The following is a 24,129-nucleotide window of genomic DNA, read 5'->3' as shown; positions in this document are numbered from 1 at the left end:
GTGTTCCTATGGACAATAAACTGGACTGGTCAGCCAACGTTGATGCAATCTACAAAAAGGGTCAGAGCCGACTTTACTTCCTGAGGAGGCTGAGGTCCTTCAATGTCTGCAACAAACTCCTGCGCATGTTTTACCAGTCTGTTGTTGCCAGCGTCCTCTTTTATGCTGTGGTGTGCTGGGGAGGCAGCATAAAGAAGAAGGATGCAGGGCGACTGGACAGGCTGGTGAGGAGGGCGGGAGCTGTTGTTGGCACTGAACTGGACTGCCTCACTACAGTGGCGAAGGACCAGGAGAGAAGGACCCTGAGTAGGTTGCTGACAATTTTGGACAATGACCACCACCCACTACACAGTACTCTCAACAAACAGAGGAGCACATTCAGTGGCAGACTCCTGTCACTGTCATGCTCATCAGACAGGCTGAGGAAGTCCTTTGTCCCCAGGGCCATCCAGCTTTTTAATGCCACACAGAAGGGGAGGGGGAGGGAGATGGACTTCTCTGCATGAGTCTACCTCAGTCTGCCCTCCCCTTCTCATCTCATCTCAGCCCCATGCACAGACTTTACCACTTACATATTCTGCACTACTATCACTTTGCTCTTTGCACTTTCATAACACACACACACACACACACACACACACACACACACACACACACACACACACACACACACACAAGCACAAGACCACTATCTTGCACTACCCATCCTCTCAAGCACAAGAACATTATTTATATTTTTTGCACTATCCACACCAGCAGCACAAGATCACTTTCCTCCTGGACACAGACACTGTCAAAATCATTGCACATTACAATAGGGTTTCCTGTATCTGGAAACACTCTGTGTGAAAATGTTCTCCCTATGTGTATGTATATATGTTCTCCCTATGTGTATGTATATGTGATTTATGTATGTATGTCGGTGAGGTGTATAAGTGTATATGTGTATAAGCTACTGGATGACCTAAATTTCCCTCGGGATTAAAAAAAAAGTATCCATCTATCTATCTATCTATTTAAAATCACTCGAACACTGTCTCTACTACCTGCAGGACAGTCAGCTTTTATGAATGGCTCATGGTAATAAGGTAAGAGGATGATAGTGCCCAATAAAATGAACACGCTTGAGAGGCCCAGTAACTCTCATTTACAAATGAAGGAAATTGCCAACTGTGACTTTATCTTACAGCCACATTAAACGCACTGGTGCCCTTCACGAGTCGGGCCTACTGAGCATGTCTATGGTGAATGCGCTGCTCAATGTCATTTCCTGTGCTGATGTCCTTGTGGTTAATACATGAGTAATTAATTCAGGCTGGCAGGCCTTGGGTGTGTGTGGGGGGGGGCATCTTACACACACGCACACACATTCACAGTGATAATGAGTCTATTATCATATTCACATACACCTTAAAACTCAGATCAACACTGATGAAGTCAATCTACTTTTCATTGAACACGCAGGCAGACAGCAGACTCACATGAGTTTTCTTCTTTCCTCTAGAAACACACCCCACTTCACTCATACTGTAACCATGCCAACCATGCCATAGCAGAGCATGGCTGATCACCACAAACATGTTCACAGCAGGTGTCAACAAGTCCCCGTCAGAGAGGCCCAGCATTAGTCCTACCACTAGAACAGGGCACAGGGACACTGCAGAGTTATATTGACTTACCCTAAACCCAGGATAGAGGGGCTCAGTGAATGTGGAGTGGAACGTGTGCAGGTGGGTGAGTGTGTCAGAGGAGATGCTGTAGAAGGACAGAGTGCCTGCTGGCCAGTCCAGGTACACTCCTACTCTGCTGGAGCGGGAGGAGGGGGCAGGTATGTCAGTCTTCTTATCATTGTGCCTGAGGGAGTATTCTTTACCAGAGCAATACAGAGTCCAGGACTTGTTATTCCCAAAACATACCGCCATCCCACCCTTTCCTCTGGATGATTTTATCATTAGTGATGCTGGTGGCTGAATTCCAGTAAGGAGGCTACTTTGGACAACATATGTGTCACTATGAAATGCAGTACACTACTACCATTTAGTGGTGATAGGATGTTATGTCAATGTTGTGATATCCACAAATCAGATCACAATTCACAACAAGAAATAACTGTGTGTGTGTGTGTGTGTGTGCATAATGGCTGATCAGCTATATTTCTCAGGTCAGTCAGTAGTAAAGCAGTCTCCCCTCGTGATGGTGTGATCCACTGCCTTGCCCCAGCCCAACGTGGGTCGTGGGGTAGTGAGAGAAGCGCTGAGACGGATCATTAGTGTTGTTGGTGGCTGAATTCCAGTCAGGAGGCTACTTTGGACAGGATGGCTTAGTACAAATGAAGGATATGTCAGACATTTCAGTACTTCTACCACTCAGTAGAATAAAACATGTTTAAACTCGTAAACACACTACATTTCGTTCACTGCACTTTGTGTCAGCCAGCTTGTGGTTGGTTGATGTTTTTCTGGACTACATTTGTATGTGTTCTCTCATGAATACATTTCCTCACTGGCAGCAGATGCTACTTTTTGTCCCCCTCAGAAATGTCTCTTAAAACACATTTGTGTTATTGCCCCCCGCCCCTTATTATGAGCAGAGGCTGATAAAACAGATTAAAGAAAAGGCTTCTGTGAACTTGAACACATCATGCAATGGGAATACACCTCTAGTCCTCAGAGAGTGTTAACCTCCTCTTGAGAAATCAGATTATGATCAGACTCTATACTAAAGCAGATTAAATATGATCAGACTCTACAATAAACCAGATTAAATACAATCAGACTCTATACTAAAGCAGTTTAAATATGATCAGACTCTATATAAATCAGATTAAATATGATCAGACTCTATACAGAACTACAGATGTGATGTTGAGTGCATATATGTGTGTCTGTGTGTGAGTGAGCGTGTGTGTTTCTATGTCTGTCTCTCAGTCTATCTTTGTCTATGTGTGTGTGTGTGTGTGTGTGTGTGTGAGAATGAGTGGGGTAGGTAGGCACTAAAACAAGTAAGCAGTCAGAGTTAGGACAAACACAGACAAACACAGACACACACAGAAACACACACACGCTTTTTAAAGATTAAATGCAGTTTGTCATTTGTAAATCAATCAGGACACAAAAATAAAATGAAAATAAAAGGAGTGACTGGTAAGTGAGTGTGTGACACTGGTAAAACTAACACACACAGAGACAGAGAGAGATTCACATCCATTTCCCTCTTTTATTCCCTAGCATATTTTGAACAGTTCAACTATGAATACAATGATGCTCAATTAACCGTAGTCTCCATAGTAACATGTTTATCAACATGTAATAGGCTCAATAATTATACATAAATTATGAATATTTTCCATCCAAGCACAGGGGTGTTTGAACTGGAGTGTAGAACTCTTCTGCAGACTTGTGTGTTCCTGTAGGATTAGGAGGTAATGTGCTCTGGCACAGGGACACTGAGGACTGCCAGACATTAAATCCAGGATAGAGGGGCTCAGTGAATGTGGAGTGGAACGTGTGCAGGTGGGTGAATGTGTCAGAGGAGACGCTGTAGAAGGACAGAGTGCCTGCTGGCCAGTCCAGGTACACTTCTACTCTGCTGGAGCGGGAGGAGGGGGCAGGTATGGCAGTAATCTTCTTATTGTGCCTGGCAGAGTAACTGTTACCAGAGCATTCCAGACTCCAGGACTTGTCATTATATCCAAACGAGCTGTCATTTCTCGCCCCTTTCCTCTGGATGCTTTTATATGCCACTGCTATATCAGCCACATCACTACTCCACTCAGCATTCCAGTAGCAGCGTCCAGACTGACCCTCTCTACACAGCACCTGAGTCCAGCAGTCAAATCTCTCTGGGTGGTCAGGATACAGCTTCTTCTCACTCACATGTGTCACCTTTCTGTTCCCCTCAGAGAGAGAGAGTTCTCTGTGTGCTGTGTTTGGGTCCAGTGTGAGCTCACAGGCATCTGCAGACAAGAGAGAACATACTCATCAGAATAAGGGGGAAGGAAAGGGACTATTCACTGTATATTTGGGCACCCTAATAATTTTGTTGGTTTGAATACCTGTAACTACTCAATACTGATTAATTGCAACACACAATTAGTCTGATTAGCTCGTTAAGCCTTCAATTCCATAAAAAGTTGCATCCAATCATTACAAAAGGTATTTAGGGTAGCCAATTGCAAGTTGTGCCTCTCTTTGATTCTGCTCTGGGGGCCTCAAAACAACTGTCAAATGATCTGAAAACAAAGATTGTTCTGCATTGTGGTTTAGGGGAAGGCTTCAAAAAGTTATCCCAGAGGTTTCAGTTGTCAGTTTCCACTGTGAGGAATGTAATCAAGAAATGGAAGGGCCACAGGCACAGTTCTTGTTAAGGCCAGAAGTGGCAGGCCAAGAAAAATATCGGAGGCAAAGGCGAAGGATGGTCAGAATGGTCAAAGACAACCCTCAGACCACCTCCAAAGACCTGCAAGATCATCTTGCTGCAGATGGTGTCACTGTGCATCGCTCAACAATTCAGCGCACCTTGCACGAAGAACAGCTGTATGGGAGAGTGATGCGGAAGAAGCCTTTTCTGCACACACGCCACAAACACGCTCGCTTGAGGTATGCAAAAGCACATTTGAACAAGCTAGATTCATTTTGGAACAAAGTGCTGCGGACTGATGAGCCAAAGATTGAGCTATTTAGTCACAACAAGAGGCGTTATGCATGGCGGCAAAAGAACACAGCATTCCAAGGAAAACACTTGCTGCCCACAGTAAAATTTGGTGGGGGTCCATCATGCTGCGGGGCTGTGTGGCTAGTGCAGGTACTAGGAATCTTGTTAAAGTTGAAAGTCCCATGGATTCAACTCAATATCAGCAAATTCTTGAAAATAATGTCACAAAATTGAAGTTACGCTGGAGTTGGGTGTTCTAGCAAGACAACGACCCCCCAACGACTACCAAGACATTTTTGCAGAGGAACAAGTATAATGTTTTGGAATGGCCATCCCAGTCCGCAGACTTGAATATTATTGAAAATCTATGGGATGACTTGAAGTGGGCTGTCCACGCTAGGCAACCATCAAACCTATCTGAACTGGAGATGTTTTGTAAGGAGGAATGGTCCAAAATACCTTCATCCAGAATTCAGAGACACATCAGAGCCTATAGAAAGCGTCTAGAGCAAGGCTGCCGAATTTTGGCCCAACAACAATACTCCAGCCAGATTTATGATCACGTCAGAGCCTTCAAGCAAAAACTCTTGTTGCTCAGCAGACATCTCTCAATAGGTGAGGCCTAATTATATAATATGGGACTTATATAGGCTATGTGTTTTTGGAATTATAAAACCATAAATTGGGCTTTTTATTAAGCATAATGTTATTGATTGTCTGTCCTAGGCATATGTGTCTTTTGCATCAGTCAAACCTGGAAGAAGACTGGAAGTAGACTGCTTAGCCTACACTACGTAGGCCTAGGCTACTACCAGCCTACACAGTGCTTTTATTAATTTCAAGTGATGATGGAAGATATATTTGTCTGATGTAAGGAGTAGAAATGTGTATGTATTTGTAGTGTTTTTGACGCAATTGAAATTTTTGAAAAAAAAGACACGGATCAATTCTGTGTCTTGGGAGAAAGATATTTGGAGCAATATTCATAGAACACCAGGAATAGAAATATTTACCTACTAATCAATATTTTCTAAAACCTTTTTGCAACACAATGTGTTTCCATGAATTTAAACTGAAAACAGTTGGAATGTCAACATTGTATAAGATAAACAGTTTCTTTTTTGTCTTTGTGTCTACATGTAGGGAATTTGGCACATTTCCCCAGCCTCAAAGAAGTCAGGTTGTTTTAGGAAAGCATCTCCAAGTACATGGACATTGTCAAGACCTAGTGCTCGAGTTTGACAACCTTTTCTCTGATTTCAGAGCAAACGCAACAGCTTTTGAGCTCTTTTCTCGTCCATTCTCTATTGATGTGGACAGTGTGGGTGCGTTTCAATCTGATTCAGACCTGCATAACAAGGTAGAGTCTAGAGGCTGTTATTTTTGCAAAAGGAGGCTTAGGGTAGGCATCACAGACCAAACACAGCCAGGCTTGGTTCAGTAAGTGTCAGAGATCAATTCTGTTCAGCTTTCATTGTCCTGATGACACATGTCATGATAATCTTATGGCAGTAAGCTGGCAGCAGCTTTCAGGGCCAGACACTGCAGTTGCTCAGCACCAGCTGTATGAGCTGGGAGTCGTCTTGATGACATTCATGTTCATGTTTTAGAATTATCACAAGTCAAATGGCATCAGAAAATGACCAAGTGAAAACAAAGATCAGCCTCCAATACTGAAGGGACACTGATGACACACACATGATCACAGGCACTGCCAAACCTATAAACATACACAACCTCTTTCTCTTTTTCATTCACACACACACACCTCAATGTTTCTATGTTAATACACAAACATGCGTATGTGTTTTTTCAGGGAAAAATAAATAAAATCACTCACATTTTCTCAGTCCTAGTTTAATCCAGCACTCTCCTCCATGGTCATACCTCAAGAAAGAAAGGGAGAACAAAATACAATATCTGAGTTTAGCATGTGAACTGATTTGTTATCAGTGTATCATTTTAATCAAGCAAAACTATTTAAGTTTTCTAGATCAACAGGGAAAAAAACTAAGCATGCAATACAAAAATAGTAATATATTTCATAGCCTGCCTATTTTTTCTGGGATATTTTTTCAGGACAGCTGTCATATAGCTGTACACAGACACACTGGAACCCCTTCAGTTTCTCTATCAACAAATCAGATCACCCAAGGATCTCCAAAGCAAACAAATGCGGTTCATTAGCTACAGCTCAGTATTCAACACCATCATCCCCTCCATACTAACAGACAAACTATTCATACTGGGCCCTTTCCCCTCCCTCTGCAGCTGGATCATGGACTTCCTCACTAGCAGAACACAATCTGTCAGCATTGGACCTCTCTCCTCACAGACACTAATCATGAACACTGTGGCCCTCAAGGTTGTGTGCTGAGCCCCCTGCTCTACACACTCTTCACACATGACTGCACTGCCTCCTATGGGTACAAACACACCAGACGCGTTTCTGAAAAAGCAGACGCTAGCAACACCATTGTTTCCTTTTAGGCACCGCGCGTCGCGTTTTTCTAGCGATTTTTAGGCGCACTTAAAAGTTAAAATATTCTCAACTTTTCAGCGCAAGCCGAGGAGGCGCACAGCTTATCAATGTCACACTCAGCCCAGGCAGGTTACGCACGCAGCCCCGCTCCACAGGCGCACCAGGCTGTCTTGCCCGCCCCATGCTTTGCCAAGGCGTTTTTGAAGTGTCTGTGTTTTTACCCTATGAGAGCAACTCCATCATCAGGTTTGCTGATGACACCACTGTCAAAGGCTTGATCGCTGGTGGTGATGAGACAGCGTACAGGAGTGAGGTGTCAAGCTGAGAGACATGGTGCCATCAACCAACCTTTCCCTCAATGTCAGCAAAACTAAAGAGATGAATGTGGATCAGAGGAGAAGGAACAGAGGACATCAGCACCAACATCATCAGTTACTTCACCTAGACGGTCTGCACTGGAGAAGGTCGGCACCATTAAACTCCTAGGAGTTCACATCAGTGAGGACCTCACATAGTCATAGAGGAGAGACCAGCAAATCAACAAAGAAAAGGAGCAGCTGTACTTTCCCAGGAAACTGAGGAGGCCACCCAGTATCCTTACAAACTTCTACAGGTGCACTATTGAGAGTATGCTAACAAACAGGCTGACAGTGTGGTGTGACAACAGCACTGCTTAGGACCACCAGAGTCATCAAGACAGCAGAGAAGGAGCTCCACTCCCAACCCCGGAGCTCACTTACTACCAGAGTCCGCTCCATTAAAATCTCCCTCCACACCCCCTGAGCCTTGGTGCCCTTGGCAACTGTTTAAAATTGTATGTACACCCAGATAAACACCCAGCACTCACCTGAAATTTTCTAGTTTACAGTTGGGATCATTCAGTCTGTCTGTGAGCTCTCTGACCCCTGAGTCTCCTGGGTGATTGTAGCTCAGATCCAGCTGTTTCAGGTAGGAGGGGTTTGATTTAAGGGCAGAGGCCAAGAAAGAACAGCCCTGGTGTGTGATGAGACAACCAGACAGTCTGAAACAAGAGATAATTTCCCCTCATTATTAGAGAAGGGAATGCATTACGCAAGACATTTGCAAATTCTCTGACAAAATCCCAAATTTATTTTTGAAAAACAATTTACTTACTAATTTACAACATTCATAAATGGACTCAGACACAGGGGTTAAAGCAAAAAAAAATCCTGAGCCTGAACTTTTTTTTGTGTGTGGGAGCAGGGGTATCGTCCCGTGGCATGGACACATTTGCAGGGTCAAAAAGACAAACAAACAAACATTTAGAAATGAATGATTGCAGATTATGGTGAGACTTTTGAAACTGCAATCCCAAGAAAGGTCAGCAATAGTACTCCACCTCACTACAATATGGTACTAACACATGTAGCATTTACGATTTCTTTTGATATCAAGTTTAGCTGCTAAGCTTTGTCCTTGAAAGGTTACAAGATGACCTACAATCACAAGGTGACATGTTATAAGGGTATGTCAGTGGAAGAAGATTTGATTTGTAACCATTTAATTGAGGATATATGAAAAAGGACAGCGATTTACTTTTTAAACTGTTGCAACAGTGAACTGTAGATAATAATGTAGTTTTATATTGCAACATTTCCATAATTACTTTGATCAAAAGAAATAATCGTAAATTAAATACTAGGAAATTAATAGAAAATATATCAATAAAATAAATAACAAACAAAACATTAAAATGTTACAAGAACTGGTAACTAATGTTGGGAAATAAATACAAAACAGGACTTTGTCCATGTACTTGTTGGTGGCTTCGTCGACATTTAAGGAAAACATGCCGTTTTCTTTTTAGCTTTTCCGAAATACGTCTTTTAAACTCTGGTGTTATGCCGTGTGTGTTAAAATAGCGGCACGCTGATTGGATATTGACAGTTTAGTGAAACACACGTCACACACACGGTCAGTTATTGATGCCGGTACATCAGCTGAGGATGTTGCTCCCGGTAAAGGCTTTGTGTGTTGGAGAGCTATTTGCATATATTAGCTTTCTCGAGCACAAAGTACAGAAGCAAGCACCTGCTTCTCTTAACTTCTTACACCAGCTACCAAAAGGCTTACTGTCCTTCCCTTCCCATCTCTTCTATCCATGCCCAGCGCCATTTATTTTCATGAACTTACTTTCCATCCTACTCTCTTTTGGTGTGATGTCTCTCTACTCGGGCAGCTACGCTAGGCAGATCGATAGAGAAAAGTCTGAAGCACATTTTCCCAAGACCCGCCCCAATCTACTTCTGATTGGCTAATAATGTTAATTTGAGAGCGGGAGAGTTGTGCTCCTTTCATTTCATTGGCAGACGAACTCATAAACTCGAAAGTGATGGTGGTGATATCGAGACGTGTTTTTTTTTTTTTTTTTTGATATAAGATTTTTTTTCGCAGCCAAACGCCGCACGCCGGAAATCCGGCATGGTGACGGAATACTTTAATCCCTGCAGACAGCTTTTAAAAACTAGGTGATGATTAATTCCAAGAGGTTGAAGAATGAAAAGTTTACAGAGATTCCATTCAAAACTAAGGTCTTATTAATGTCTTATTATTCTACTCAGATGCCTTTATGTTTCTTAGAATTAGAAGTAGGTTGAACAGATATCTGTGTGTTCCTGAATGTGCCATTTATATCTGTGTGCCTCTGTGTTTCTCAGTGATAAGGACTGGGGTGTTCTGGTTATGTCTTGAAGGTCATAGGGTCTCTCTAAGTCCTGAGTCTGGACCCAGGGTGGCCCACGTGATCTGAGCTCTGTGATGAAGTATTTGATCAGTTGAAAGGTTTGTTTAAGTCATGTTTGTTCCCTGTATAGTTAAAGAAGCTGGTGAATCTTTACGTGAAGCCATGCTCTCTCTCCCTTGATGTGCCTCATTGTTCCTGAATTTTCTACCATTGCCTGACTGAGGTCTCCATTCCTGTGGTATAAAATTACTAACATATCTTGGCCTCCTTGGGGAACCTCTGTGAGAAATTTTCATTACGGGTTAACAGACTTTTACTACAAACAATACAAATGGGACACTTTGTATCAGTTGCACTTAAACACTACACACGTTCTTACAGTAATAAATGAAAACACATAATGAAAACTGATTACATGTTTTCTGGCTGGCTCTCGATAGGCAGCGATTATACAAGTGCAAAAGTGTGGTATACAAGTCCAAAACAATTCTGACCTACACTGATTGTCAATCCATACCATGGGTCAAAGTAATTATAATTATCGCCTGTAGAAATATCACTTTGAGAACACACTGAATCCATTTACTGAACATCTACACCTAAGCATTTGAGAATCTGTGTTAAACCTTCATTACATCATTACAACTACGTAGTGTACCAGGAGACATTGATAGGTGCCAGGAGTGTTCTGTCTCTTTCTCCAAAATGCAGATGGTTTTGTATAGACAGAAGTGTGAACAATTCATGGACAGCAAACTAATCTAGCAAATGCATCAAAGTCTCTAATCAGGAGTAATACTAGATACAGGGGCAGTTTTAGTAAATTGGAGGCCCTGGGCAAAGAACAATTTTGTTCCAATCCACCCCACCAAAGCACCAATCCCCTCCAACCTCCAAATATCTTCTTACGGCCTTCAAAAGACCAACCTAAGCAAAGATCTTCGCCGGATTCATGATCGCCTGGAAATGTGTTCTTAAACCGCCAAAGTGTCCGTAGCTGTGCATTGAATCTTAAATTGAACGTGCGTTCTCGTGCACCTGAATTTTCATACAGAAAACGCTCCGCCAGCTCCTTATAAGGGCATGCAACTGAAGACTGAAGACGTGTGCACAATCCACAGACAACGCAAAAGCAACTTCAGACTGATCAAAACAATGTCAAACGGAAAGCAAGCACCGGCCGAGTAAACGCATACCTAACTTCACCGGTGTAGAGGTTGAGGTACTGTAGCAGAATGTAGATTTGTCCATTCTATTCCACTATGGATATATCCACGCGATTGAGTTCAGTGCTTATTTATTTATTTACTTACATTTGCAGTGTTGGTTTAGTGCTTTTATTTATTTGAGGACATCACGATGCCTCGTAGAATCATGACTATAAATGTAAAACGTTATTGTTAATGATACATATATTTTAGTATTTATTATTATTATTTAAATCTGAGGATGTCTGTAGAATTCATGTGAACGCTATCACCAACGATTTCTCACAAATTATTGTAACATGTTAGTGTTCATAAATTCTGGTCTAAGTTATGAACGAATCCCAGATGAGAAAACTTTCATGAATGCCAGATTTGTCCCGGAAACTTCGTAAGTGTTCTTAACTGCGTTCGAGAATGAGGCCCATTGTTGACATCACTGCTCTCGTTATCATCCAGCTGTGCTTGAGCAGTGATGATGACCATGGCAGTCTCAGTGGTCAGTGCAGGTGACAGTGTCCCAGATATGGGCAGCTGTGGTACATGATGGCTCACCGTTTGTAGAAGCAAGGCAGGCAGAGCTAGTTGGTGCTGTAGTAGCTGTTTGTCTGCTGCTGCTAGCATTAGCTAAACTTGGCTCAGCAGCACTTAAACATTATCAGATGAACTTGAAACATTATCAGAAATGTCTTCCACTTCCACGGACAAATTCCTTGATTGGAAATATTGTGCTACCTTAGGTCATTTCTCCCTAAACTTTTTATCCTCCCTTTTCCTCTTTCTATTCTCACTGCCACTTAGACATCGTTTCAGGCTTAACTTTGCGACCACACACGCTACCACACGACAAATTTTTCGTGACAGAAACGTCACGTGACCTGACACGTGACGTGTTCCATGATGGATTTAATATACATTTTAGGCTGATACATAAAATAAAAGAATCGTGTTTTCATGCTTATTATAAATTGTCATTCGTTTGCAGTGACCAGTGATTTATTTTAATTCTTAAAAAAATTAAAAAAAAGGCCCCCCTGGTGGCCGAGGCCCAGGGCCCGCCCTCTGACTAGGTACTAGACTGAAAGTCAAACACCAACCTTAATGTCTGTAGTTTACAGTGAGGGCTACTTAGTCCTGCAGAGAGAAGCTGAATACCAGAATCATTCAGGTAATTGTTTGTGAGGTCCAGTTCTGTCAGGGACACCGATGACTGCAGAGCAGAGGCTACAGCCTTACAGGATTCTTCTGTTATCTTACAATCAGGAAGTCTGCATAGTGTGAGCGGTAAAGAGACAGAGAGTAGTAAAGACATTGGTCAATTCAAAAATAATGATTTCAGATTGACATAATAAATCTGTGCTTGGAATTTGTTTTCATCCCTGAATCCTCCATATGCAGACATTACAAACTTTGTAGCTTTACAGCTTGACTACTTCCTTTATAAATATGTCTTGCCCAATTCGGAGCAATGCTCCGTCACTGTCATGGTCACTGTCTTGTTGTAGGAAAACACTTGTGTCCTTACACATAATTTTATCATCCAGAGTGAGATGAAGGAAAGGAAATAGTATGCATCAATGCCAGTGTGAGAGGATATACAGCAGACCACTCTGTTAGTTTACCACCACAGAGGAGATGGAATTAAGCTTTGCAAACTCGTACAGCCTCCTTCAAAATGTATTTTTGTGTCTTCAGTTCAGTGTGGATTCAATGCTTTATATATATATATACACAGTATATATACACACGCATAAGCACGCACGCACACAACACCTAAGAAAGGTGATTATATAGGCCTCTGTGAACAGTTGTACTGACTTCAGTGTCTCCAGTTGGCAGTTAGGGTTTCCAAGACTAGGGATTATCTACAAACTCGTACAGCCGGCTTTATTCCATCTTCCAGCTCCTCTGGACATGTGTGTGTGTGTGTATACACACACACACACATGCACAAGCACGTATGCACACAACACCTAAGAAATATGATTATGTAAATAACGCCCTTTTGAGCTTTTTCTATGGCAAAAATATGACTTTTAGGCCTCTGTGAACAGTTTTACTAACTTCAGTGTCTCCAGTTGGCAGTTGGGGTTTCCAAGACAAGAGAGCAGCTTCTCTACTGATGTTTGCAGATCACAGCCACTCATGTCCAAGTCACTCAGTTGAGAAACACAAAACTGCAAGACTGACGCCACAATCACACAGGAGCTGTGCTTGAGTCTACAGCAGATGAGTCTACAGGGGGGAGGAAGCGGCTGTAAGAAACATGTCCTCTACACCTCTTCAATTTCCAAAAAATAAATACTAGTAAAGAAGGAAATGCGTGAAGACATGGGTTCTCAGTCCAACAGTATCTGCCCAACAGCATTTCTATAAATACACAGACCTGACTTTACAGTCTTGATTCAGTGTTTGATGGAACAGTTCTCCTTCACAGTCCTGAAGCTCACTGTCACTGATGTCCAGCTTTCTCAGGTGGGGGTTTGCCCCCTGAAGAGTCAAGGCCAAAAACCGTCCAGTTAGTTTACAGTCAGCAAGTCTGCAAAAACATAAAATTGTGTAACAGACTATCACAAACAGAGAGCTAATTCAGCCTACAGTAAAACATTGATGTTGCTATTGTCTGGTTGTCTTCAGTTCAGTGTGGATTCAATGCTTTTTATGTGTATATATATATATATATATATATATATATATACACACACACACACACACACACACACACACACACACGCACAAGCACGTATGCACACAGCACCTTAGAAATGTGATTATGTAGATAACGCCTTCTTCTGATTCTTAAGCTTTGAGCTTTTTCTATGGCAAAAATATGATTTTGTAGATAAGGCCTCTGTGAACAGTTTTACTAACTTCAGTGTCTCCAGTTGGCAGTTGGGGTTTTCAAGACAAGAGAGCAGCTTCTCTTCAGATGTTTCCAGATCACAGCCACTCATGTCCAAGTCACTCAGTCGAGAAACACAAAACTGCAAGACTATCGCCACCACCGCACAGGAGCTGTCCTTGAGTCTACAGCTGATAAGTCTACAGGGAGGAGGAAGCGGCTGTAAGAAACATGTCCTCTACACCTCTTCAATTTCCAAAAAATAAATACTAGTAAAGAAGGAAATGCGTGAAGACATGGGTTCTCAGTCCAACAGTATCTGCCCAACAGCATTTCTCTAAATACACAGACCTGACTTTACAGTCTTGATTCAGTGGTTGATGGAGCAGTTCTCCTTCACAGTCCTGAAGCTCACTGTCACTGATGTCCAGGTTTCTCAGGTGGGGGTTTGCCCCCTGAAGAGTCAAGGCCAAAAACCTTCCAGTCAGTTCACAGCCAGCAAGTCTGCAAAAACATAAAATTGTGTAACAGACTATCACAAACAGAGAGCTAATTCTGCCTAGAGTAAAATATTGATGTTGCTTTTGTCTGGTTAACACAGTCTACAGTTAACAGTATGCGTCTGTTAACACGGTTTACAAAATTACTGACCTCAGTGTCTCCAGTTTGCAGTTTGGTCTCTGTAGAGCGGAGGACAGATTTTCTCCTGACTGCTGCAGGTCATTCTGACTGAGGTCCAGCTGTCTTAAGGGTGAGTTTGCAGACTGCAGAGCTGAGGCCACAATCTCCCAGGACCTCTCTGTTAGTTTGCAGCCAGCAAGTCTACAATTATAAATCACGAGCCAGTATGTGTAGGAGATTATTAGGTGATTTTCAAAAGTATACATTGATTCAGTGGCGATTTTAGCCTGAAATTTCTGGTCAGGCAATTTTGTATGACGTCATGTCACCGTCACAAAAATAGAGGTAGCTGATTATTATAAGCAGTAGGCCTATATAGACCAGTAAGATATACTACGGGCTGCATTTTGAGTGCCAGCAGGGAGCAGAAATCCTATTTCAAATACATTTCACATGCTTTAGCGCTCAGCGCGACACAAAGATGTTGCTTATAATACAGCATTAAAGTAAAATGATTGCAACAAACTAAAAAGATTAGGCAGACACATAGCTCAAATAACTTGCATAATTTATTAAACAAAACTTTGTAAAAAGACGATGTCTTGGGGTTTTGATCTACCAACTTAAAAAGGAAGTTGGCGCGGCGGTTCTTTGCTTGAGCAAACCTCTCGATGACTTTGCTGTTAAAATCCACTAGTCCATGAATGAACGGGTTTTCAATGGAAAGCATGGAGAGGGCGTTCAGTCTCTTCTGTCCCATTGTGTTTCTTGTGAATGTCTTAATCCTTTTCAACGTTGAAAAGTTCCTCTCAGACTCCACAGACGTCATTGGGGTTGTGATGATGATGCTGAGCAGAGTTTCAGACAAGGGCTCTTGCAGGTTGTTTTCATGAATGGCCTGGAACAGCAACAGTGCTGATTTTCCTGTGTGCAGCTCAGTGTGTCCGTATAGAAGAGCCAGCTCAGTTTGCAGCTTCCCCTCGTTCATAAGAGCTGTGGGCCAGAGCTTGATAGCACAGGCGAGTTGGGCCTCCGGCAATGCCTTCACAAACAGTGAGCAGTCCACCAGCTGAGCGGCAATAAGATGGTCACTTTTGGAAAACCGGTCCTCCACTTGCGCAATCATGGTATCACAGGCCTCCTTCATCACGGCAGGCATATTCGTTTTCCTGCCCTTTGCTGTGCCCGGTCCCTCACTGGCTTGGTTACCAATCTCATCTGCTCTCTCTCTGATTTCTTTCACATGCACTTTGAAATTCTCCACTGCACTGCACAAATTCTCTCTCTTTTCTGTAGTATGCCATTCAAAACATCAACTTCTGGCATAACTTTGGTAAAGAACTCTAGAGCCTCAGCCTCGCTGATGGACACCTTGTTGAGTGCGAATGTTATCCAGACACTCCAGTATATCTTCCCGAGTTTCCCATACCACATTCACAGTCCTGCTTTTAAAATTCCATCGTGTGCCGGGTGGCCGCAGGATCCGCTTGTCTGATGTCTCTGCTAGAGCAGCCGTTCTTTTCAGTGAGGTGTAGAAGAAGGTTGCAAAACCAGCCAGATCAGCAAAGAACCCCTTTCACCTCACTGATCCTGGATGCACATACTTGCTGCAGTTAGGTTTAGCTGGTGTGCGTAGCAATGCAAAAATATTGCATTTGAGTAGCTTTCCTTCATAAGTATTTGCTCGCTGCCTACACTGCCACGCATAACCTCTGCACCATCATAGGTTTGGGCTACGAGTTTGTCAGTCAGTCCCAGTGGCTCAAGGGCATGTTTGATAGCAGTAGAAAGTTATCCTTCACTTCAATGAACTCAAGAAACGCTCTGTGACGCTGTTGTCCACCATGTATCTCAAGACTATGACCATTTGGGATTTGCATGAGGCATCAGTGGTCTCATCCGCCTGCACAGCTACAAACTGGGTTTCCTGCAATTGTTTGGCCACCTCACACCTGTAGACCTCATACATGCAATCCAGGAGTTCGTTCTGAATGGTGCTAGAGGTGCCCTTGAACAAAGGCTCCGAATCGTAGTGTCTTTTCAGCTGTCGCCCTAAAAATGCCTGGGTTTAGTGAGTCGGCTGACTCGTCGTGACCACACAGGCCCAGTTCGCACTTCCCACAGAGCTTTAGGCATGATATCAGCCTCCCCAGTACATAACAATTCTCCTTGGTATGTTTGTTGTGCTCTAAAATGTTCCGCTGATATGCACTATCTAGCTGTGCCATGATGTTGACCCGCCCCAATAGTCCCAATTGCAGGGCGCAATTGATATGGGTTTTACTGCTTTCGTGTTTCACTGTTCTTTCTGCTAGATGCTTCAGGTCTTTGAATCTACCCGTTGTCCAAACTGAGTCTGCATTAGTAGCATTTCCAAAAAGAAGGCATGGGAAACAGAACAGTGCTCATTTTGATGTGCTAGCAGTTAGCCATGTCTTTCTATCAAACCACTCCGTCTTGAAAGTTCAAGTCGCTTTCTCACCAGGCTGCAGCAGGATCAAGTCGTCTGGTCTGTGTGGCCCCAAACGTTTGATTTCTAATTTTCTTCCAACCACAATGTACTAAATTGCACCCTCAACAAATAGTCTACATTATTCATTGTATGAATTAAACACTTCCAAAATAGTCGAAAACTAGCAATAGTTAACTAGCAGTACCGTAACTGGCATTGATCTGTCTGATCTGACTGTATGGGTTTTTTTTCCCTTGGTCACGGGGTATAGTTCTCGCGGTTTTCGTAATATTCGAGTCGAGTTGCTAGGCAGATTTCGTGGGGCACATCTGAAAGTGCCCCATCTCCCAATGTTAACTTTGGCCTGTGTGGTTTACGCTCATTGGTGTTTCCATGGCAACAGTCTTAAGCTTGCGCCGTTGCCCCACAGATCAGAGAGGGACAGCGGAGAGCAGCATTTCACAGAGCAAGCACACAGACAGAAACACACTTGAATCAAATTACTCCAAAACAGGACTATAATGCTTGTGAGTCAAGTTTATTCACACTACTTTGCATATAAAATTAAATAAAATATATTTTGCCACAAAACACAGATGTATTGAGCTTTCTGCACAACAGCGCCATCTGGATCTGGTGGGGCAGTGCCCCACGTGCCCCTAATGTAGAAACACCACTGCATTGAATACATACATGTATGCGTCTGTTAACACAGTCTTCAATATTAATTACCTCAGTGTCTCCAGTTTGCAGTTTGGACTCTGAAGAGTAGAGAGCAGCTTTTCCAATGTCTGCTGCAGGTCATTCTGACTGAGGTCCAGCTCTCGGAAGGGGGAGTTTGCAGACTGCAGAGCTGAGGCCACAATCTCACAGGACCTCTCTGTTAGTTTGCAGCTAGCAAGTCTACAATTATAAATCACAAGCCAGTATGTGTAGGAGATTATTAGGTGATTTTCAAAAGTATACATTGAATACATACATGCATCTGTTAACACAGTCTTCAATATTACTTACCTCAGTGTCTCCAGTTTGCAGCTTGGACTCTGAAGAGTAGAGAGCAGCTTTTCTCCTGACTGTTGGAGGTCATTCTGACTGAGGTCCAGCTGTCTTAAGGGTGAGTTTGCAGACTGCAGAGCTGAGGCCACAATCTCACAGGACCTCTCTGTTAGTTTGCAGCCAGCAAGTCTACAATTATAAATCATAAACCAGTGCGTGTAGGAGATTATTAGGTAATTTTCAAAAGTATACTTTAAATACATACATGTATACATATTGTATGCACTTTTATACATAGCTGTATTTTTCACACTTATGGTACCAAATAGCGATTCTGCTGCAGCAGATCTAATTCCTTGAAATGTTTTCTTTTTCTTTTTTTTTAAATGTTATTTTTTTCACAAGATAAATAACAGTAGGGTGAGAAGATGAGAGATTTTTAAAGAAATTTGACGTAAGACAAATATATATAAATTGTATTACATTTACAACATATGATTCAATTCTGGTCATGCTGACAACTAGTACAGCAATAAATGCTGGAAGAGCAGAAATAGCTTGTTATTGGGTCATTCCACGCCAAACGGGACAATGGCTCCCACTCGGCCGTCTCAGATTTGGCTGAAAAAAACGTACCTTTTGCTACCATTTGAATATGCTTCCATAGGCCATTGAATGCTGGGCGTGTACAAAAATCCCATAATTTAAAAAAAATATTTTGAGAAAATGAGGCAGAACACCATCACAAATTTTTGATATGTTAAGAACAAATATCTTATCTTTCCAAAACATTTAGTTTTATGTTGATAAATGCTGGCATTTTTTTGCTATAGCATGCCAAACATTGCACAAAATGTGTTTTCATCCATTTGTAAGCTTTAATATCTTCCAGACCATTCATCACATAGGGACAGTTTTTTTTACAATATACAGAGCATACATATGAAGGTCTGTGTGTAATATCACTTTCTACAGGCCTTCAAAGATGCTGCGACAGAGCATAGTGTACAATTTTCGAGCAAATTCAAGCACCCTGAATACTATGATGTACCCAAGCCACACCCTTGGAAGTCCATATTATTCAAGTAATGGTATCATATTTTAGGCCTAGAAAGTTTGAAGGAGCTAGCTTAAATACTTTTCTAGTAATAGCAATTTGAAAATGGCTCTTCAGAAAACGCTGCTCAAAAAGCGTCTTAAGTATTGGCACCCCCTCCCCCCTAAAACATCTTTTTGTGACAAAACTATTGGGAGTAGAGAGCTAATATTTTGGACTATACCTATTAAGAAGTGTATGAACAACCTTGAATATTTTCAGCCAAATCTGAGATGGTCGAGTGGGGAATTTTCCTTAAATTGTCACGTTTGGCGTGGAATGACCCTATTGTAAGTCCAATACCAGATTTGCTGAACCACATCTAAATAATCTATCGGGTGTCAGTACAGTAATTTGCTATGATGATGCCAACAGGGCTTAAAACAAAGAACATTTCTTTATCTGAAATTATCAGATGGATTTCAATTATTTTTAAACCATTTGTCCGTTCTTAGTGTTACAGCTAGCTGACTATACAAGTAGGACATAGTTTGTAAGTTGATGCGCTCTAACAAAACTATTAACAATTAAAAATATTACACTGTCAGAAAAATAATAATCTGTAGAGGTTGCTCTCACATAAGGTGGTGTAAGCATTGGTTTTAATCAGTGCCAGAGAAGTTTAAGCCATGTGCCAAATATCAGCTCAAATATGAAGAAAAACCTAATAGTGTTACAGCTAGTTGACTACAAGTAGAAAATACATTGAAAGTGGAGGCACTGTAACACAACTATGAACATATATTTTAAGATTTTTTCACAATCTCTGAAAACAAAAACGGCAAATCATTTCTGTAGAGATTGCTTTCACATTAGGTGGTGTAAGCATTGGTTTAAGCTGATTTCTCATACCTTTATTATAGGGCTGGGCGGTATGACGGTATATACCGTGCAACGGTAGAAATGTGTCTACCGGGAGAGATTTGGCCATACCGTTTCAACCGCGGTATACTCTTATTTTGAAATCCAATCGATTTATTTTTAGATAATGACCTCCGAACTATACTTCATCCCTCTTATTATACAGTAACTCGCCAAAACAATAGACATTCCTCCAAAAATACCTCTTTAACGATTTTGTAGCCGTTTTGTGATTTCTGCTGAGAAATAAAATAGAACTCTAAAGTTTCAGGTGTTGCGTAGCAACCCATTACTTCCCGTTACGTTAAATGACCGGACTACTTGCGGAATGATATGAAAGATGGTCAGCGGTCATTACATTTTCGCAGCAGTGAAAATAAAGAAATTACAGACCTGCGAACGTTGGGGTGGCCCATTCAAATCAACAGAACTTTTTTTGAACATTCTGAAGAGCCGTATAATACGATACCCAGTACAATTTTTAAGCACATAACCTGCAAGGACTGTCATGCCTACTTGTTGAGTAATCCTCGACTGTTGGGCAAGATTCAATATACTGAAAAATATGGACTGAAAAGTGTCTAGTGTAGGCATTTATTTTTCAGTATTTCAAAGTGAATGAGCTGTGAGAGCACAAGAACAGTGAGCGTCTAGCAGCGATTATCATATACATGTATGTATGTCAACGGCGATTACGGCCAAACCAACGAGATTCCAAGTAATATGGAGACAAAACTTTTTTTGGTACTCCACGTAGATCATAAACCCTTGAATATAAAAACGATTTATTGAAATCGGTTGAGAAATATAAACGCTATCTATAGTGCTTTTTATCCAGAAAAACTGCAGCTCCATCATTTAATTGCGTCTGTTTACAGACCAGTCATCACCTCGTCATCACGTTAGCACGTCGCAGCAACGGGCTGAGGCGGTCAATGGAGCTTCTATGTCTATGTGTAATGGCCAACTTCTTAATTTTTTTATTTTAATATGTGGCCATATAAAGAAAATATCTCATCATTATTGCGTTAACATATGGACACACATTGAAAAGAAAGTTTTAACACTTGAGTTATCTTCTGAAAGTACATTAAAGAACCACTGAAACATAAGCACTGGACTAAATGCCACAGAAAGATTTTGCCTTTTTCTTTTTTACATACACTTTGCTTTTATTTTACTATTTAAAGATTCAATGGATACTGGCCACTATTGCTTAGGCCAATAGCCTATTGAGGCAGTATTGTTTCTGCACCTTAGTGTTCTTAAGGGTCAATAAATATAAATGTCTGTGGACACATTTCGCCACCGCTGAAGTGTCCTCTTTTTCAAAAACCCAAATCTGGTCACCCTACGTATAATAAACCGTGATATATACCGTAACCGTGATATAAAATTACAAATACCGTGATAGAAGATTTTGGTCATATCGCCCACCCCTACTTTATTATTTCCATATGGGATGTAATTGGTAACTCACCGGGCCTTTCTGCAGTTTCTCACAACTGGCATTAGTCTCCTCCATCCCTCCTCTGATGTGTTGTATTTCGTCAAGTCAAACTCATCCAGCACTTCTTCAGACATCATAAGCATGTGGGCCAGTGCTGAACATTGGGCCACTGTCAATCTATCTGAGAAGCCATCTGAAGATTTCAGATATGTCTGAACTTTTCTATGTTGGGAATGATCATTCATTTCAAACAAGCAATGGGAAAGATTGATGCATCTTTCAGGAGACAGATCCTTTCTCTTGAGAATCTTGATGTACTGACAAGTTTTCCTGATGCTCTCTGAGCTGCTGTGTGTGTTTGACAGCAGACCTTGTAAAAGGGCCTGATTGCTCTCCACTGAGATGCCTACAAGGAAGCGGAGGAAAAGGTCCAAGTGTCCATTCTTGCTGTCCAAAGCTTTGTCTATTGCTCCCTTCAACAGAACATGCAAGGGAAGGTTTTGCAGGTCTTTGTGCTTTTTACTGATGAATGATTTCAGTATCTCAAAATGTTCTGAAATGTAGGAGTGAAACACAAACATGGCTGCCAGAAACTCCTGGATGCTCAGATGCACAAAGCAGAAGACCTTCTTGTGGTGAATCACACATTCCTCCCTGAAGATCTCAGTGCACATGCCAGAGTACACTGAGGCATCACTCACATCAATGCCACACTCTTTCAGGTCTTCCTCATAGAACATGAGATTGCCATTCTGCAGATGCTTGAAGGCCAGCTGTGCCAGTTTCAGTATGACATCTTTATGTGATTCCAGGAGCCTCTGTTTATCTCGATCATTTTCCTCTTGATACTTCTGGTTCTTCCTGGTGGTCTGTATGAGCAGGAAGTGTATAAACATCTCAGTCAGAGTGTTGGGGGCTTCCTTCCCATCATCCTGTTCCAGTAAATGCTGAAGGACAGTGGCTGAGATCCAACAGAAGACTGGCATGTGGCACATGATGAGGAGGCTCTTGGATGCCTTAATGTGTGAGATGATTCTGTTGGCTTGATTCTGGTCACTGATCTTCTTCCTGAAGTACTCTTCCTTCTGTGGATCATTGAACCCTCGTACTTCTGTCACCTGATCGATGCACTGAGAAGGGATCTGACTGGCTGCTGCTGGTCGGGAGGTTATCCAGATGAGAGCTGAGGGAAGCAAAGATCCCTGAATGAGGCTCGTCATCAACACATCCACTGATGATGTTTGTGTCACATCAGACAACTTCTGGTTCTCGTGGAAATTCAGCGGAAGTCGACTCTCATCCAGACCATCAAAGATGAACAAAATATGGCGGTCTTTATATTCACCATCCTGTAGCTCCCTAAGCTCAGGGTGGAAGTCCAGCAGGAGCCTGTGAAGGCTGTACTGATCATATTTGACCAAATTCAGCTCACGGAACGGAAGTATTAACATGAAATCTACATCCTGGTTAGCTTTCTCCTCTGCCCAATCAAGGATGAACTTCTGCACTGAGACGGTTTTTCCAATGCCAGCAATGCCCTTGGTCATGGCAGTTCTGATGGGTCTCTGCTGTCCAGGTAAGGGCTTGAAGATGTCATTGCAGTTGATTGCTGTGTCTTCTGTCGTTTGTGATCTGGATGCTGACTCTACCTGCCAAACTTCATGTTCATTATTCACCCCTTCACTCTCTCCCTCTGTGATGAAGAGCTTTGTGTAGATCTTGTTCAGGAGTGTTTGAGTCTCTGATCTTATGACACCTTCAGATATGCGTTCAAACCTCCTCTTCATACTGGCTTTATGATTCACCAGTGCTCTGTTCAGGACATCCTCTGTTTGGCATTAAACAAACAAACAAACAAAACAGATCAGCATCATACTAATTTGTTATCGTCTCTCTAATCCATAGTTCAAGAAGAGTAACAGAGAACAATGGACTTCAAAAGGTCACCATCATTTTGATTCTTAACTAAATGGTGTTTCTTTTCATTCAGGAACCCTTGGAAGCAGTTCTGAAAGAAATAGTTCAAGACTTACCTGGTAGTTTGGCCCTTTTGACAGGACCATGCTCAGTTTGGAGATGTTTGCTTCCTTCCATGACTATGTGCTCATCCAAAGGAGGCTGTGGAGAAATCTGTGCCATGTGTAAGTGTGGGTATAGAGGGTCCTGCCCTGAGTCTGGGTGTGGATATGGAGGAACTTGTGCCATGGTTGATGATGGCTTGAGATGAAGCTGTGCAATTTCTCTGTGTTGGTGGAGAGAAGATTGTGCCATGGCTGTAGGGGGATATACAGGAGGTTGTGTCATGGTTGTATGTGGGTATATCAGAGGTTGTGCCATGGTTATGTCAGGGTTTAGAAAGGGTTGTGCTCTGGATCTCTTTCTGCACTGGGGACAGCTGTAGTCTCCTGATGGACCAGACTGGCTCCAGTAGCTGCTGATGCACTGCCTGCAGAAACTGTGTCCACAGGTGGTGATGACTGGGTCCCTCAGTAGCTGCTCACACACTCCACAACTGGACTGATCCTGGGTCAGAACATTCCTCAGAACACTGCAGTGACAGATAAATCACACAAAAAATTACAACATTCATTTATATGGAAGAACACCTTACACCTAGCCTGGATGCCAGACGAACTTAGCCCCGCCCACAACATTTTAGGTCGGGAAGTTCGGTCTGGTTTCGCTCCGTTGGGGAGAAACTATCTCCTCACAAAAATCTGTGAGGAGATAGATAGACCAATCAAATTGTCAGGGCGGGCTTTATACG

At 42.2% G+C, this 24,129-nt stretch overlaps 1 protein-coding gene across 1 annotated transcript; it reads right to left on the bottom strand.

Annotated features, from left to right (window-relative positions):
- Window positions 1-1,442: 1,442 nt before the first annotated feature.
- LOC122129418 (NACHT, LRR and PYD domains-containing protein 12-like) lies at window positions 1,443-23,899 on the bottom strand. The gene is made up of 10 exons (XM_042704335.1): window positions 23,396-23,899; window positions 21,393-23,190; window positions 17,974-18,144; window positions 17,692-17,862; window positions 14,538-14,708; window positions 12,142-12,312; window positions 7,983-8,156; window positions 6,494-6,540; window positions 3,397-3,955; window positions 1,443-2,010 (listed from the first exon to the last, which is right to left on the bottom strand). The coding sequence occupies exons 1-10, from the start codon at window positions 23,697-23,699 to the stop codon at window positions 1,443-1,445; spliced, it is 4,134 nt and encodes a 1,377-aa protein (XP_042560269.1). The 5' UTR covers window positions 23,700-23,899.
- Between the last annotated feature and the right edge of the window lie 230 nt (window positions 23,900-24,129).

This window comes from Clupea harengus, unplaced genomic scaffold (genome assembly GCF_900700415.2).
Source record: "Clupea harengus unplaced genomic scaffold, Ch_v2.0.2, whole genome shotgun sequence".
Lineage (NCBI taxonomy): Eukaryota > Metazoa > Chordata > Actinopteri > Clupeiformes > Clupeidae > Clupea > Clupea harengus.
The sequence above is the reverse complement of the archived record's forward strand: the minus strand, read 5'-3'. Positions and strand labels throughout refer to the sequence as shown.